This window comes from Triturus cristatus, chromosome 8 (genome assembly GCF_964204655.1).
Source record: "Triturus cristatus chromosome 8, aTriCri1.1, whole genome shotgun sequence".
Lineage (NCBI taxonomy): Eukaryota > Metazoa > Chordata > Amphibia > Caudata > Salamandridae > Triturus > Triturus cristatus.
The window spans coordinates 1,099,574,097-1,099,586,698 of NC_140591.1; the positions used below are offsets into that span (position 1 = coordinate 1,099,574,097).

At 43.9% G+C, this 12,602-nt stretch overlaps 1 protein-coding gene across 1 annotated transcript in view; it reads right to left on the minus strand.

Annotated features, from left to right (window-relative positions):
* The window catches only part of SEPTIN10 (septin 10), a 445,878-nt gene that overhangs the window by 267,832 nt on the left and 165,444 nt on the right, over positions 1-12,602 (minus strand). The window contains exon 4 of the mRNA XM_085622645.1: positions 2,896-3,091. Coding sequence (XP_085478771.1) covers positions 2,896-3,091 — 196 coding nt within the window. The remainder of the gene's footprint in view (positions 1-2,895; positions 3,092-12,602) is intronic.

A 12,602-nucleotide genomic window follows, 5' to 3' on the forward strand; every position in this document is an offset into this window, starting at 1 on the left:
ACAAGCGAAGTGTGCCCCCACCCTCTTACCGTGTCTAATGTTCCCCACTGGTCTCCCCTCCAAATTCACACCTGACTGTCCCGGGCAGTTCACAACCCCATGTTCCCCCACTAAGCTGGCAGGTAAACTACTCATTTGTTTTTTCGTATGATGGATCTCAAAGAGTGCCATAGACAGTCAGAGAGACTAATAAGAGCTTTGAGATCTTTAACTTCCTGAACCAGGTTCAAGATCTGGGGCTTAGAGGGTCGAGGCATAAGGCTCCGGGGCCAGACAGTGTTCTGGCACACCTATTCAAGGAAGGCATCACTATTTGGGCTCCTTTATTGACAAATATTTTAAATGTGACAGCTGCCCATGGTCTCTTGTCATCTTGGTCATAATCCATTTTAGTCCCAGTATTCAAGAATGTGGCCAAAAATTGGTCAGTGTAACTGGGTTTTATGGATCTTTCAGCAGTTTTCGATTGGGTGACCAATCAAAACTGTGGGCCCCAGTATTAGTTATGAGGTGGAGCCAGCTTCAGTCTCCTTTTTGGCTGATCTTCCCAGGGACATGTCAGGCTCCATCAGATACATGAGTGAGGGCGCTTGCATAAAGAGTTTTCCTATTTCCCGTGGTGTACCGCAGAGTTGTATTTTAGCTCCACTTTCGTTTACCATTTACATAAAGGGCTTGGAATTGGTTTTCTTGGATGTCCAGGGTGATCCCCCGCAGGTGGGTTCGAGGGCAATTACAGTACTTTTATATGCAGATAATGCTGTCCTCATGTTTAGGATGGCTTTAAGTCTCCCACGTCTTTTTCATGCTTTTATCACCTCCATGGAGGGTTTGGATTTGTCGGTTAATTCCGCCAAATCATTTACGGTGAGGTTGGTGGTCAAGCCTGTTAAAGTGAGGAGTCATGTTTTCCAGAATCGCACAGGTGGTTTCTTTTAATTACATGGGTGTTTTGTTTGATAACACATCCTCCTGGGCCCCTTCCGTTTATTCAAAGACGTTAACTCTTGCTATGTTGCCTGGGGCTGTGATGGATTTCAATCCGCAGGTAAGAAAGCTGTGAAAGCCCTGATTAAGGTTTAGAAGACCAAGTGAGTGTCAGCGGCTAGTTATGGTAGGGACCTTTGGGTCTATGGGGACTGTGACCAAATTCAGCGGGAGGAGAACAAATTCCTCAAGAGGCTCTTCCACATTTGCTGTACATGAGAAGCTGGCATTTGTTAGATTTCTGACCTGCTCAAACTTAGGACTCTACTGTGCTGGCTTTTCATTTGGCTTAAGAATGAGCCTATTTTGAATAGGCAGACTTTTCAGGTTTGTCTTTCTCTTGATAATCATAAAACAATTCCTTGGCTGAATTATATAAAGTCTGCTTTTATTTCTTTGGTTCGCCCTACTTTGTTCAACACTCAGAAGGCATCACCAAACAAGATTATTAATGGGTTAAACATCACTTCCTTATGCAGCTTTCTGTCAAGTGTGAGGCACTACAATCTGGCAAAAAATCAGTGCGGGATTATTTATTGACACAGACAATCTGTTCCATGGCTCCATATTTAATCTGGGTGAACAACATCTATCATCAGCACCTGCTCTCCAGACTCCAGGTCATTGCATTTTTGCCAATGGTTAGTTTCCCTAAAGGTTGGGTTGCAGACGACAGTCTATGGCCGTGCGGATGTGATGGCTTTTCTGAGCAGACTATGCTGCATGTTGTCATGTTTAGTGGTCATTACAATGTAGAGAGGAAAAAAATACCTGACCACCAGTCTGAAGGAGGCTCAAGTTCGCCAAGTGAGGCCGACTATGCTTTTTCTGACCACGTTGGGAGATATTTACACATGTGTTTGTATGGGGCACTTCTTAAGCTGTGTGGTAAAGATACGAGGTGCTCGGCAGTGATACAGGGCCCTTTCTAAGAATTGTGCTCTGGTTTTTATGTGGTTAGATGAAGCTTTTTATTGATTATTTATTGTAAAATGGTAGTTGGATGTTTTTATGGTTTTTTATATAATTAATGAAGATTTTATGATTAATGTATTGGTTTTGTAGGATTTTTCAGTTTTATTACTTTTATGGTTAGGCATGAAAATAAAGAAATGTATTCTCAAACTTTAATGAAAAATAAAATGCTTATGCAGAACTATCAGTTTGTCACACTACAGTTAGACCACATCTCCAATCCTTACACACCAAACTCAACACCTTCCATGTAGCGCAAATAACTCTCATCCTACCATCAATGCTCCTCAAAAGAGAGCCGGGAGGCATTATGAAGAAGAGCACTTAACATCCTCATTAGGTCCATTAATCCCTATTTAATTTCTACAGCATAATGCAACTTAGATGCACAAACAAAATGAGTCATATACTCAGTTCGTACCATTAGTTCTGATACTAGTAAAACGCCTATTACTAATGAACCAAAGACCCATAAAAGCACTGAACTTTGCACCATGGTAAAACAGTGTGCCAAAGTCACTGAGAGCTTAGAATTTCTTCAAGAGGCGGAGAGGGATGACGTAGGGTGACAGCTATGTTCCAGTGTCTTAGCTTCAATTAACTGACCTTCATATCAATTCTACCACTAAGACAAATTATGTTATTGGAAATTAGTAATGCAACATATAGACATGAAAAATCATCTGCGAAGAAAAGGGTATAGGAGCGGGTATACAATTCTTCATGGGTTCCATGCAATGCCATATAAAAATAAAATTACAGAAAAGCCCTACAGTGAATGGGAGGTACTACTGCAAAATTAATTCAGGAAACAATTACAGGAGTTGAGCAATGAACACACAAATAAAAAAGCATACTATCTTAAGTAATTATTTTTATTTCAAACATTTTGATAACACTTGCATCACATGCTTTAAAAAGAGATGTACTAACCTGTCTTCTTTGTTTATCTGGTCGCCAAATCCTACTGTACTTACAATGGTTAATTTCAAACGCACGCTACTTTCCTGGAGCTTATAAGTCTGCCCTTTAAGCTTTACAGAAGGTTCGCAATGAGATGACTCGTCAGCCTCAAAATTTGTATTAAATAAAGTGTCTATGAGCGTTGATTTTCCAATGCCCGTCTCTCCTACAATTACAAACAAATGAATGAATTAAAAAACAAAGAGTACATGAAACAAAAACTGTAATAAAGAACTCAACAAGTAGTAGGCCGCTGAATGAAGGGTACCTTTCTTTTGTATCACAAAGAAATGGGGATCAAAGCATGAATGCCCGCACCAGTCTTAACATCTCTATAGTTTAACCACAAAACAAGGTGCAAAGAGCCTGGGACACAATCCCCTAGGTCTCAAAATAGAGAAACCAGGAGAGACCTAACTGGTTCCTCTAATACCATACAACAAATATAGCTCAGCACACTTGTAAATGTTAAGTATGGACAATCCACAATAAAGTATGTCTATAGCACAGTTGTTTTCTGAAAAAGGAGTCGATATGTTCTGTCGGTATTGAAATTCATCCTTTATTCACATGTATACCTTTTTTGCAACCGCCAACGCGTTTCGTCCACAATCGGACTTCTTCAGGGCTCACAATATTGACTTTTTCTGTTTTCAAGTATCCATTTCCAATGTATTTAACCAATTTGTTTGAAAGCAAGTTTATCCAGACATTGTGCATCTATAATTTCCAGAGAACTAGGCGTATGTCGGTGATAGTGTGCACCCGTCCTTGCGCGGTCATCTGATTCGTAAAAAAGTTCTGAATGAATTAAAAAACAAATAGTACATGAAACAAAAACTGTAATAAAGAACTCAACAAGTAGTAGGCCGCTGGCCGCTGAATGAAGGGTACCTTTCTTTTGTATTTAAACAAACTTCCTTTCAATAACACAACTCTACAGCACCCTTCAGGGAAGTAACGTATAGTTTCTTACCCGTCGGTGTAGTTTCGCATCTTGAAGACTTTCTGGATTCACTATGCTGTGCATTATTCCGCCATCTAGTGGTTGGGTCATACCACCATTCAGTGTCCTTAGTGACGTCGATGCGCTTCCCCTGGAATCTCCCACCTTTGGTTGCCATCTTCGGATTCTTTTTTTCTCGTTTTGTGTTACTTTGTTTCTCCTCCAATCTTGTAAGTCTTTCTCCAGTTTTAATCCCTTTCCTCCTGTCTCATCTTTCTGGAGGAGGGGGGTGGGTTCGCTAGTGAACCCAGAAAGTCTTCAAGCTGCAAAACTACACCGACAGGTAAGAAACTATACGTTTTGCAGCGTGAATCTTTCTGGATTCACTATGCTGTGCATAGACTTTGTAGCGGTTTGTCCTTATTGTGGTGGCTGGGTGGAAGATGAGCTCTGGTTACTGAATATGTGTTGTAAGACCTTCTGTCCCACTTGTGCTTCCTTGTTCATTTGGATATCTACACAGTAGTGCTTAATGAACGTGTGCACTGAAGACCATGTTGCAGTTTGGCAAATGCCTTGAATTGGTGTGTTAGCTAGAAACGCAATTGTAGCTCCTTTCTTCCTTGTTGAGTGGGCATGAGCTGCTCCTTGTAACAGCTGTCCTGCTTGTTTGTGGCAGAGCTGTGTGGTTTGTGCAATTCACCGTGCAATGGTATTTTTGTTAACTGGTCGTCCCAAAAAACTGCTGGCAAAGGAAACAAAGAACTGCTTTGTCTTTCTGCACTCCTTTGTCCTTTTTATATAGTGCATTACCGCCCTCCTGGCGCCCAGTGTGTGTAGCGCCCTTTCTGTGCTTGTGGCTGGTTTTTAGAAAAAAATACGTATTTGAATTGTCTGATGTGGAACCGTGACACCACCTTTGGCATGAAGTGTGGGTCTGTTCTCAAAACAATCCTATCATTGTGTATTTGCAGGTAGGGCTCTTGAAGTGTTAGCGCTTGCAATTCACTTACTCTTCGTAGTGATGTGATAGCCACTAAGAAGGCGGTCTTTAGCGTGAGCATGTGCAGTGTAGCTTTGTGAATAGGCTCAAATGGTGCCTTCATCAATTGAGTTAGCACCATGTTGAGCTTCCATGCCGGTGCCGGCATTCTGTTTGGAGGTGCAATTCTCTTTGCTCCTTCTAGAAATCTTTTTATTACTTGGGAGGTGAAGAAACTTTACCTGTTGCTCCTCTTGTGTAATACACTATCGCCGCTAAGTGCATCCTTAGGGATGTGTAGCTTAGTTTACTTTGTGGTAGATGCGTTAAGTATTTTAGTACTGTTGATTCCCTTGTGATTTTCCTTTGCAGTTTCTCCCTAATACACCATTCGGAGAATCTTTTCTACTTTGCTACGTAGCACTTTCTTGTGGTAGGTCTTCTTGCCTCCCTGAGCACTGCCACTGTGCTTGCCAGAAGTTTGAGGTGTGCATATTCTAGGTCTTCAGGAGCCATGCAGCTAGGCTGAGGCTCTCTGGCTCTGGGTGCAGCACCCTTCCATTCTGCATTGTTAACAGGTCCCTTCTTCTTGGGAATCTGTGTGCTGGTGCTTGTGCCATCTCCACTATTTGTGAGAACCAGGACTGTCTGGCCCACTGAGGCGCTATTAGTATTAGCGACATGTTGCTGATTCTGCATTTGCTGATTACCCTGTGTATCAGTGGAATCGGGGGAAAAGCGTATGCAAATGTCTTTGACCAATTTATTCATAGCGCATTCCCTTGTGACCGATGTTCTGGTTGTCTGGATGCGAAGTGTTGGCATTTTGGTGTGTTGCAAATAGGTCTATTTGCGGTGTCCCCCCACTTCCGGAATACTTTTTGTATTTCTTGTTGGTTGATCTCCCATTCGTGGGATGCTGACGCCACCCTGCTGAGTCAGTCCGCTTCCACATTGTCCTTCGCTGCGAGATGTATTGCTAGTAGATCTATCCTTAGAGGAATGGCCCATGTCCATATTTCCTGTGCCAGCCCTGACAGTGCTACTGATTGAGTTCCGCCTTGCTTGTTGATGCAGAACATGGTAGTTGTGTTGTCCGTTTGGATCAACACCCTGTTTCCGTACAGCTGCTTCTGAAAGGCTTTTAAGGCTAGGAACACAGTTTTTAGTTCTAGGTAGTTGATGTGTTTGACCGCGTCTTGCTGCAACCATAGTCCCCTCACCTTGAGCTTGTTCATGTGCGCGTCCCATCCCAGCTGGGAGGCGTCGGTTGTGATGGTTACTGTTGGGAGTCGGTTGCGTGAATGATTTCCCCTGTGATATGTTTTCCTTGTTCCACCACGCTATTTCCTGATGCAGTGCGAGTGTGACAACCACTAGATCTTCCCAACTCCCTGTTGCCTGTGACCATTGCTGCTGTATCCATTCCTGGAATGGTCTCATGTGGAGTCGAATATTTTGGACTAGGTGGATGCGTGATGCCATTATTCCCATTAGCTTGCTCACCGTCCTCACTGTCAGAACTTGCCCCTTGCGGTAAAGACGTGTTTCCTTCAGTATTGCCAATGTTCTCTTCCTGCTAGGCAACACTTTGACCTGTATGGTGTCGATCTCCGCCCCTGCGAATATCTTGAGCTGTTCCGGCTCGGTTGACGGTTTTTTCCAATGGATTAAGAAACCCTGTTGGTTCAGTGTTTGTACGACCTGCTGTATGTCTTGTTTGCAGTGGCTGTACAAACTTGCCTTTAAGAGCCAGTCGTCAAGGTAGGGATATACGTGTATTCCTTGCCTTCGTAGGTGCGCTGCTACTGCTGCTAGGCATTTTGTAAACACTCTTGGTGCGGATTTGAGCCTGAATGCCAGTACTGTGAACTGGTAGTGAGTTTGGTTGATCACAAACCTTAGTAGACGCTTGTGGTTGAAGGGGATGTGTAAGTACGCGTCCTTTAAATCCATTGTTGCCATGTAATCCCCTTGTTGTATTAGTGGTATTACCTCTTCTAGGGAAGTCATTTTGAATCTTTGTGTTCTTATGAATTTTTTCAAGAACCTTAGATCTAGGATAGGCCTTAGCGTTTCGTCCACCTTTGGCACGAGGAAATAAGTGGAGTAAACCCTCATGTTTCCTTTGGTTGTGCGGTACTACCTCTATCGCCTCTTTGCTGAGCAGTTCCTGCGCTTCTAGTCTCGAGCGAAAGTTCCTTTGCTGAGTATGCCTTGTTTCTTCGTTTCCTGTTTAGAGGCTGTTTTTCTAGCTCTATATAGTATCCGTGTTGTATGATGTTTAGTATCCATTTGTCTGTTGTGATCTTCCTCCACTCCTGGAGGAAGTCTCTTATTCTGCCACCTACTGGTGTTGTGTGTTCTAGGTATCGTTTATTGAGGAACGTCAGGTTTTTGTTTTCCTCTATGTCTTTCTGCCCACCCCGAGGTGTTGCTAGGGTGGGTTTTCGTTTTATACCTTAGTCACTTGGGGGCAGGCTGCTGCCCTCCTCTCCGTGTCTGCCCTCGACCGTTTGAGTGCCCTCGAAAGTACTGTCCCCGGATGTGGTACTGCCAGTTCTGCTGCTGCTGTCCCTGCTGGTGCTGGCCTTGGTTGTTTCCTTGATAGCTGTGTTGGAACATCTGGTGCGATGTAGTAGGAAGGTTGCCTCCCCTACCACCTGGCCTTCTCGCGGGTGTACCCCTACTCATCCCTCTGAACTGCAGCGCTCCCATGGACCTTGTGGTCTCGTTGTCCTTTTTGAGCTGTGTTAACTTGTCGTCAACTGGTGTGCAAAACAGTCTTGTGCCTCTGAGGGCGTCGAGTCCCGGTAGGTCTGCTGATCCTCATCGTCTTCTCCCTCGAAATAATACAGGGTTTCTTCCTCCTGTTCCTCGACCTGTTCGGGCGTTTTCCGTGGCTCGGCGTCCTCGTCGTATCTTTTGACTTTGAGAGCGGGCTTCGGCAGGATGGTGTCCTTTCTTCGCTGCAGGATGCTGGCCATTTCGGTCTCGAGCCTTCTCTTCTTCCTTTCCATCTCGGCGGCCTGTTCGGCATCGAGAGATTGCGCGCTTTGCTTCGAAGTCGTCAACGTCGATGTAGTTGTTGGCCCTTCTTTTCTCGGCGCAGAGGTGTCCTTTTCGGGGGCATCCTTCGACGACCTAGAGTTTTCGAGGGCTATCGTAGTCTGGGAGTCCTTTTCGAAGGATCCGCTGGGCTGTTTGTCCTTGGGTGCCGTTGCTTTCGCCGGGTGTTTTGGCGGTAATGTTCCCTTCGAGGACCTTGCTTCACTCCTACGAGTGTCGCTCGAGGACTTAGCTTCGCCCTTTCGAGTGTTGTTCGAGTGTCTGGGGGTCGAAGACTCCCTTACCTCCTTTGATGTCTTCTTTTGGACCTCGACGACGGTGCAGTCCTCCGGTCCTTCGGCGATGTTGTCCTCCTCTCCACTGGAGAGGTCGAAGTCCCGGAGCGATGGAGGTGGCCCCTGCATGGTGTGGTTCGCCCTTTTCTGCCTCTCTCTTACTCTGAGGGTCTTAGGTGTGAACATCGAGCATGCGTTGCAGTCCTCGCTGTTGTGGTCGAGAGGCAGGCAGAGGTTGAAGACTGGATGCTGGTCCTTCGGGGCGTATTTGTGGTGACAATTTGTGCAAAACTTGAAAGGAGTTTTGTCCGTTACAGCGCTCAGGGAGCCTGCGAGCGCATTCGCCGTTGAACGGCGAGATCTTGGTCGAAAACCTTCTCCCTCGTCGTCCCAGTTACCTGACCTGTAGTCGGGTGTGCTGAAAAGTTTGATTTTAGTCGCTTTTCTTCTCTTCCGCCGATTCTTTCTCCAAAAAACTCTGGAACTCTCGGCAACGATCCAGACCCAACGGCGGAAAAAAGAATCTGAAGATGGCGACCAAAAGTGAGAGCTTCCGGAGGAAGCGTATCGACGTCATGAAGGACACCAAATGGTGGTATGACCCAACCACTGGATGGCGGAATAATGCACAGCAAAGTGAATCCAGAAAGATTCACGCTGCAAAAGCTTAGTTCTAAATTTGTCATAAAAAGTCAACATGTCAGAATGACTTGGGTATAAGGAGAAATGGTACAGCTACTAAGAGCAGTTGTCATATCCTGTGGAATGCAATGAATGTTAATTCAACCAGAGTTGACCATAAAAACTGTGGCAGGACTAACAGAGAAATATTATTGGATCTATAACCATATCAGATCAGATCAGATTGCAACAATGAGCATCATCATTGAGGAGTCGATGGAATAGAATTCCCTTCTCTATGTCAACTTAATTGACTAGGAGTAGGCATTCAACAGCGTGGATTGAGATACCCTTTTAAAACTCCTCTGCCACTACGGTATGCCAGATAAACTAGTAAGAATCTTCAGGAACTCTTACAAGAGAATGACCTGCAAGATAGTCCACGGAGGACAACTAACTTCCAAGTGAGGAGCAGTTCTCGCATTTTCTCTTCCTGCCATAGACTGCATCATTAACTCATCCATAGCAAGAAGAAATGGGATCCAGTGGACAACTTCGACATAGCTCGAAGACCTGGACTGTGCAGAAGACCTGGTCCTACTCTCCCATACCGACTGCAGATGCAACATAAGACTGACAATGTGGCAGCCACGTCAGCACAACTTGGCCCCAACATACACATGGGAGACACCAAGATCTTGAAGGCTAACATGGCTAGCACAACTGCAGTCACTCTTGCAGGCGATACGCTGGAAGAGGTTGAGGCCTTCAGCTACATGGACTGTGCCACAGACCAGCACGGAGTCACAGACGCCGATGTCAAGGCAAAAATCAGCAAAGCAAGGGTTGCCTTCATTCAGCTAAAGAAGATCTGGAGCTCCAAGGACCTAATGCTGCAAGCCAAGATCAGGCGTTTTAACACCAACATGTATGGAAGAGAAACCTGGAGGACAACAGTGACCACCCTCAACAAAGTCCAGAGCTTCATCTACACCTATCGGAGGAAAATCCTCCAAAACCGCTGGCCACACACCGCCAGCAATAACAACCTATGGCAGCTAACTTTCCAACTCCCTACTCATGAAGACGCTGGATAGGTCTTCCCCCTCCGCAAGCCCACATCAAACACCATCAGGCAAGCCCTGACCTGGAACCCTTATGAGAAAAGGAAAAGAGGCACCTGGCACCAAGGTCTCAAGGCCGGCTGAAAGGAAGTGAGTTACACCTGAAGTCAGATTGAAAGAAAAGCCCAGGACAGTGATAGCTTGAGTGTGCTCTCTGATGCCCTGTACTCCAGGAGGGGTAGTAGCAAAAGTAAGTAAGCATCTGATAGACTTAATAACTTGGAATATTTTGGAGCTGCTCTGTGCTATAGCAACAACCTTTGTGGCTTTAAAGTGTAAGCACAAGTCTCATGTGTTCTTAAAATCCTGAGTTGGTTATTAACTAGGCCATTGGAATTATGGGCCATGTCAAACCAATTTATGTGACAAGGCTAGATGGTTATGCAGCATATCATGCAACTATAGACAAATACACAGCATATGAAATGAGCGTTGGTGTCTTTCATAAATTTACATGGTTGAGTTATTCTCCATCAACTGGGAATCCCTGGCACTTGTAAAATTGCACTAAACAGTATCACCTCATTTAAAAGAACCCAAAATTCAGTTGAGGTGGAAGTACTGAGCTCACTACTTCCACCACAGCTCAAACTTCACAGCACATATGTGAAGATAGCAAGCATTTAGTGAATCTCAGACCAGGGAGAAGGGAGGGTAGCGTGTAACTCGATGAAGCATACCAAGGCTCAAGAAATTAAGTTACAGTAAGAAGCTCATTTCTTCTTAAGCATTGGATCTTTCATAGTTTCACATGCTTGAAACAGAATAGCAAGAAGGAAGCAGGCTCGTCTTTAATTTAAAAAAGGCTGACTTTTGTCCCACTGAAGACTCTGCTGCTGAATGCAAATAGAGTCAGTAGAGTTTGGTGAAAGTGTTTAATGGGGAGGTATTCCTGCATGGAGTGCAGCTGTTGACAACATGCTCTTGTGGACTGCACCCTTACTCTGTTCAGAAGCAGGTGTCTAGCTTTACTGTTTTAGAAAGTGAGGCATGCTAACAGCCAGTGGGCAATGCCCTGCTTCGAAAGAAGGCAACCCCACCAGGATGGCAAAAAAACTGATCAAAAGAATTATGGCCTTTGTTTTGTGCATCTAAAAGTTGATGCACCTGCGTACATCCAACAAATGTAAAACTCTTACCACTGATGAAGTTGGGTTTGAAAAGAGCGAAAAGTGGCTGGCTTGTTCACATGAAGGCCAAAGAAACTTTTGAGATTATAATAAGGTTGGTGTACAAGGTGAAAAGTCTCTCTCTCTCTCTCTTCTTGCTCAACCCCAAGCCTAAAGAAAATTCCAAAGGGAATTGTGCCCAAGAGGGCTAATTCAATAAATGTATGTGTGAATGCAGAGCCTCAGTTCCCCTAAATTTAAACTGTTTTAGCACCTCCAGAGACAACAATTATTTATGAACTCAGCAGCAGTACTATTGTATCTTCTATTATTTAAAAACACTGTTGCACTTGCATGAATAATAAATAATATATCCTTGACAAAAGAGGACAGGAGGAAGACAAAATCTACAACTGAACATAAAGTTCTTCTTCAGTGTTTAATCCTACAGGCATTTTGCTATCTAGATTCAGAATGTATCTAGATTCTAACCTTCTCAATTCTTGCTCTCTGTTCCCACCTCTGGGGTTAGAAAGAACTGAATCACTGACAAAGTATGTGAATTTGGACACATCTCCATCATGAAACTCTTTGTAAAATGAATGTAGGATTCTTGATCATGAAGGATTGGCGTTCTTCTAGTATCCATGAGCTACGTCATTGAACATGAGAGGTGTTTCATATGTTGGATCACTTAATCAGTGTCAGGATCAGCTGTTGTCGGAGCATCGTTTTTCACTCCCACAGCAGCTGACGATATCTAACAGAAGAAAAAGCCCAGAAATATGCCTTTCTCAAACTGCTTGACGATTCTGAGCGAAAAAAATGACAGCATCCCCTGTTCTTGTCAAAGTTGATATTAGAAACAGATGACCTCTTTGTAAGATTGCAATGCAATTAGATTTAGTCCTTTACCACCTCATAAAGAGTTTCCACTTCATGTTGTAAGTTTTTGTTGTCTTTAGTGACTGTGCAAAGTCAGAATTTTAAGATGGCAAAATTCTATGTTGTCAGGCCTGAGAAACCACTTTTCTGGATTCACATTGCAACACGGAAAAGAACAAACTGACGTCCGCGTGCCAGAGGGGATCTATAATAAAAAATGAAAAGGTTTTTCAAAATGGTCTGTTTTGACTGTCTTCTTATTTTCTATCTATATTTTTCATTATTTCTGATGCCTCATGCTGAAAGAGTTACTTTGTTGCATTCTGAATCCTATGATTTCATCTGAGATATATACATATATATATATATATATATATATACACACACACACACACACACACACACATATATATATTTTTTAAAATACACTATGGGAAGTGGAGCTGTCTCTCTATAATAAACAGGTACATAGAGTGACCCCTTGTTTGTTGTGATAATTACTCTGCTGACGTCACAACTGGAGTGAAACGCCAATATGGTGTCGTACGACACAGCCCTCCGGCACGTACAGGTGCTGCTGAAAAAAGTCAGGTGCCTGGAGAGAATTAAAAACTTAAGGAATCTGCGGCTATATGTCTCTATCAGATTCATCTATCCCGTCTGTGG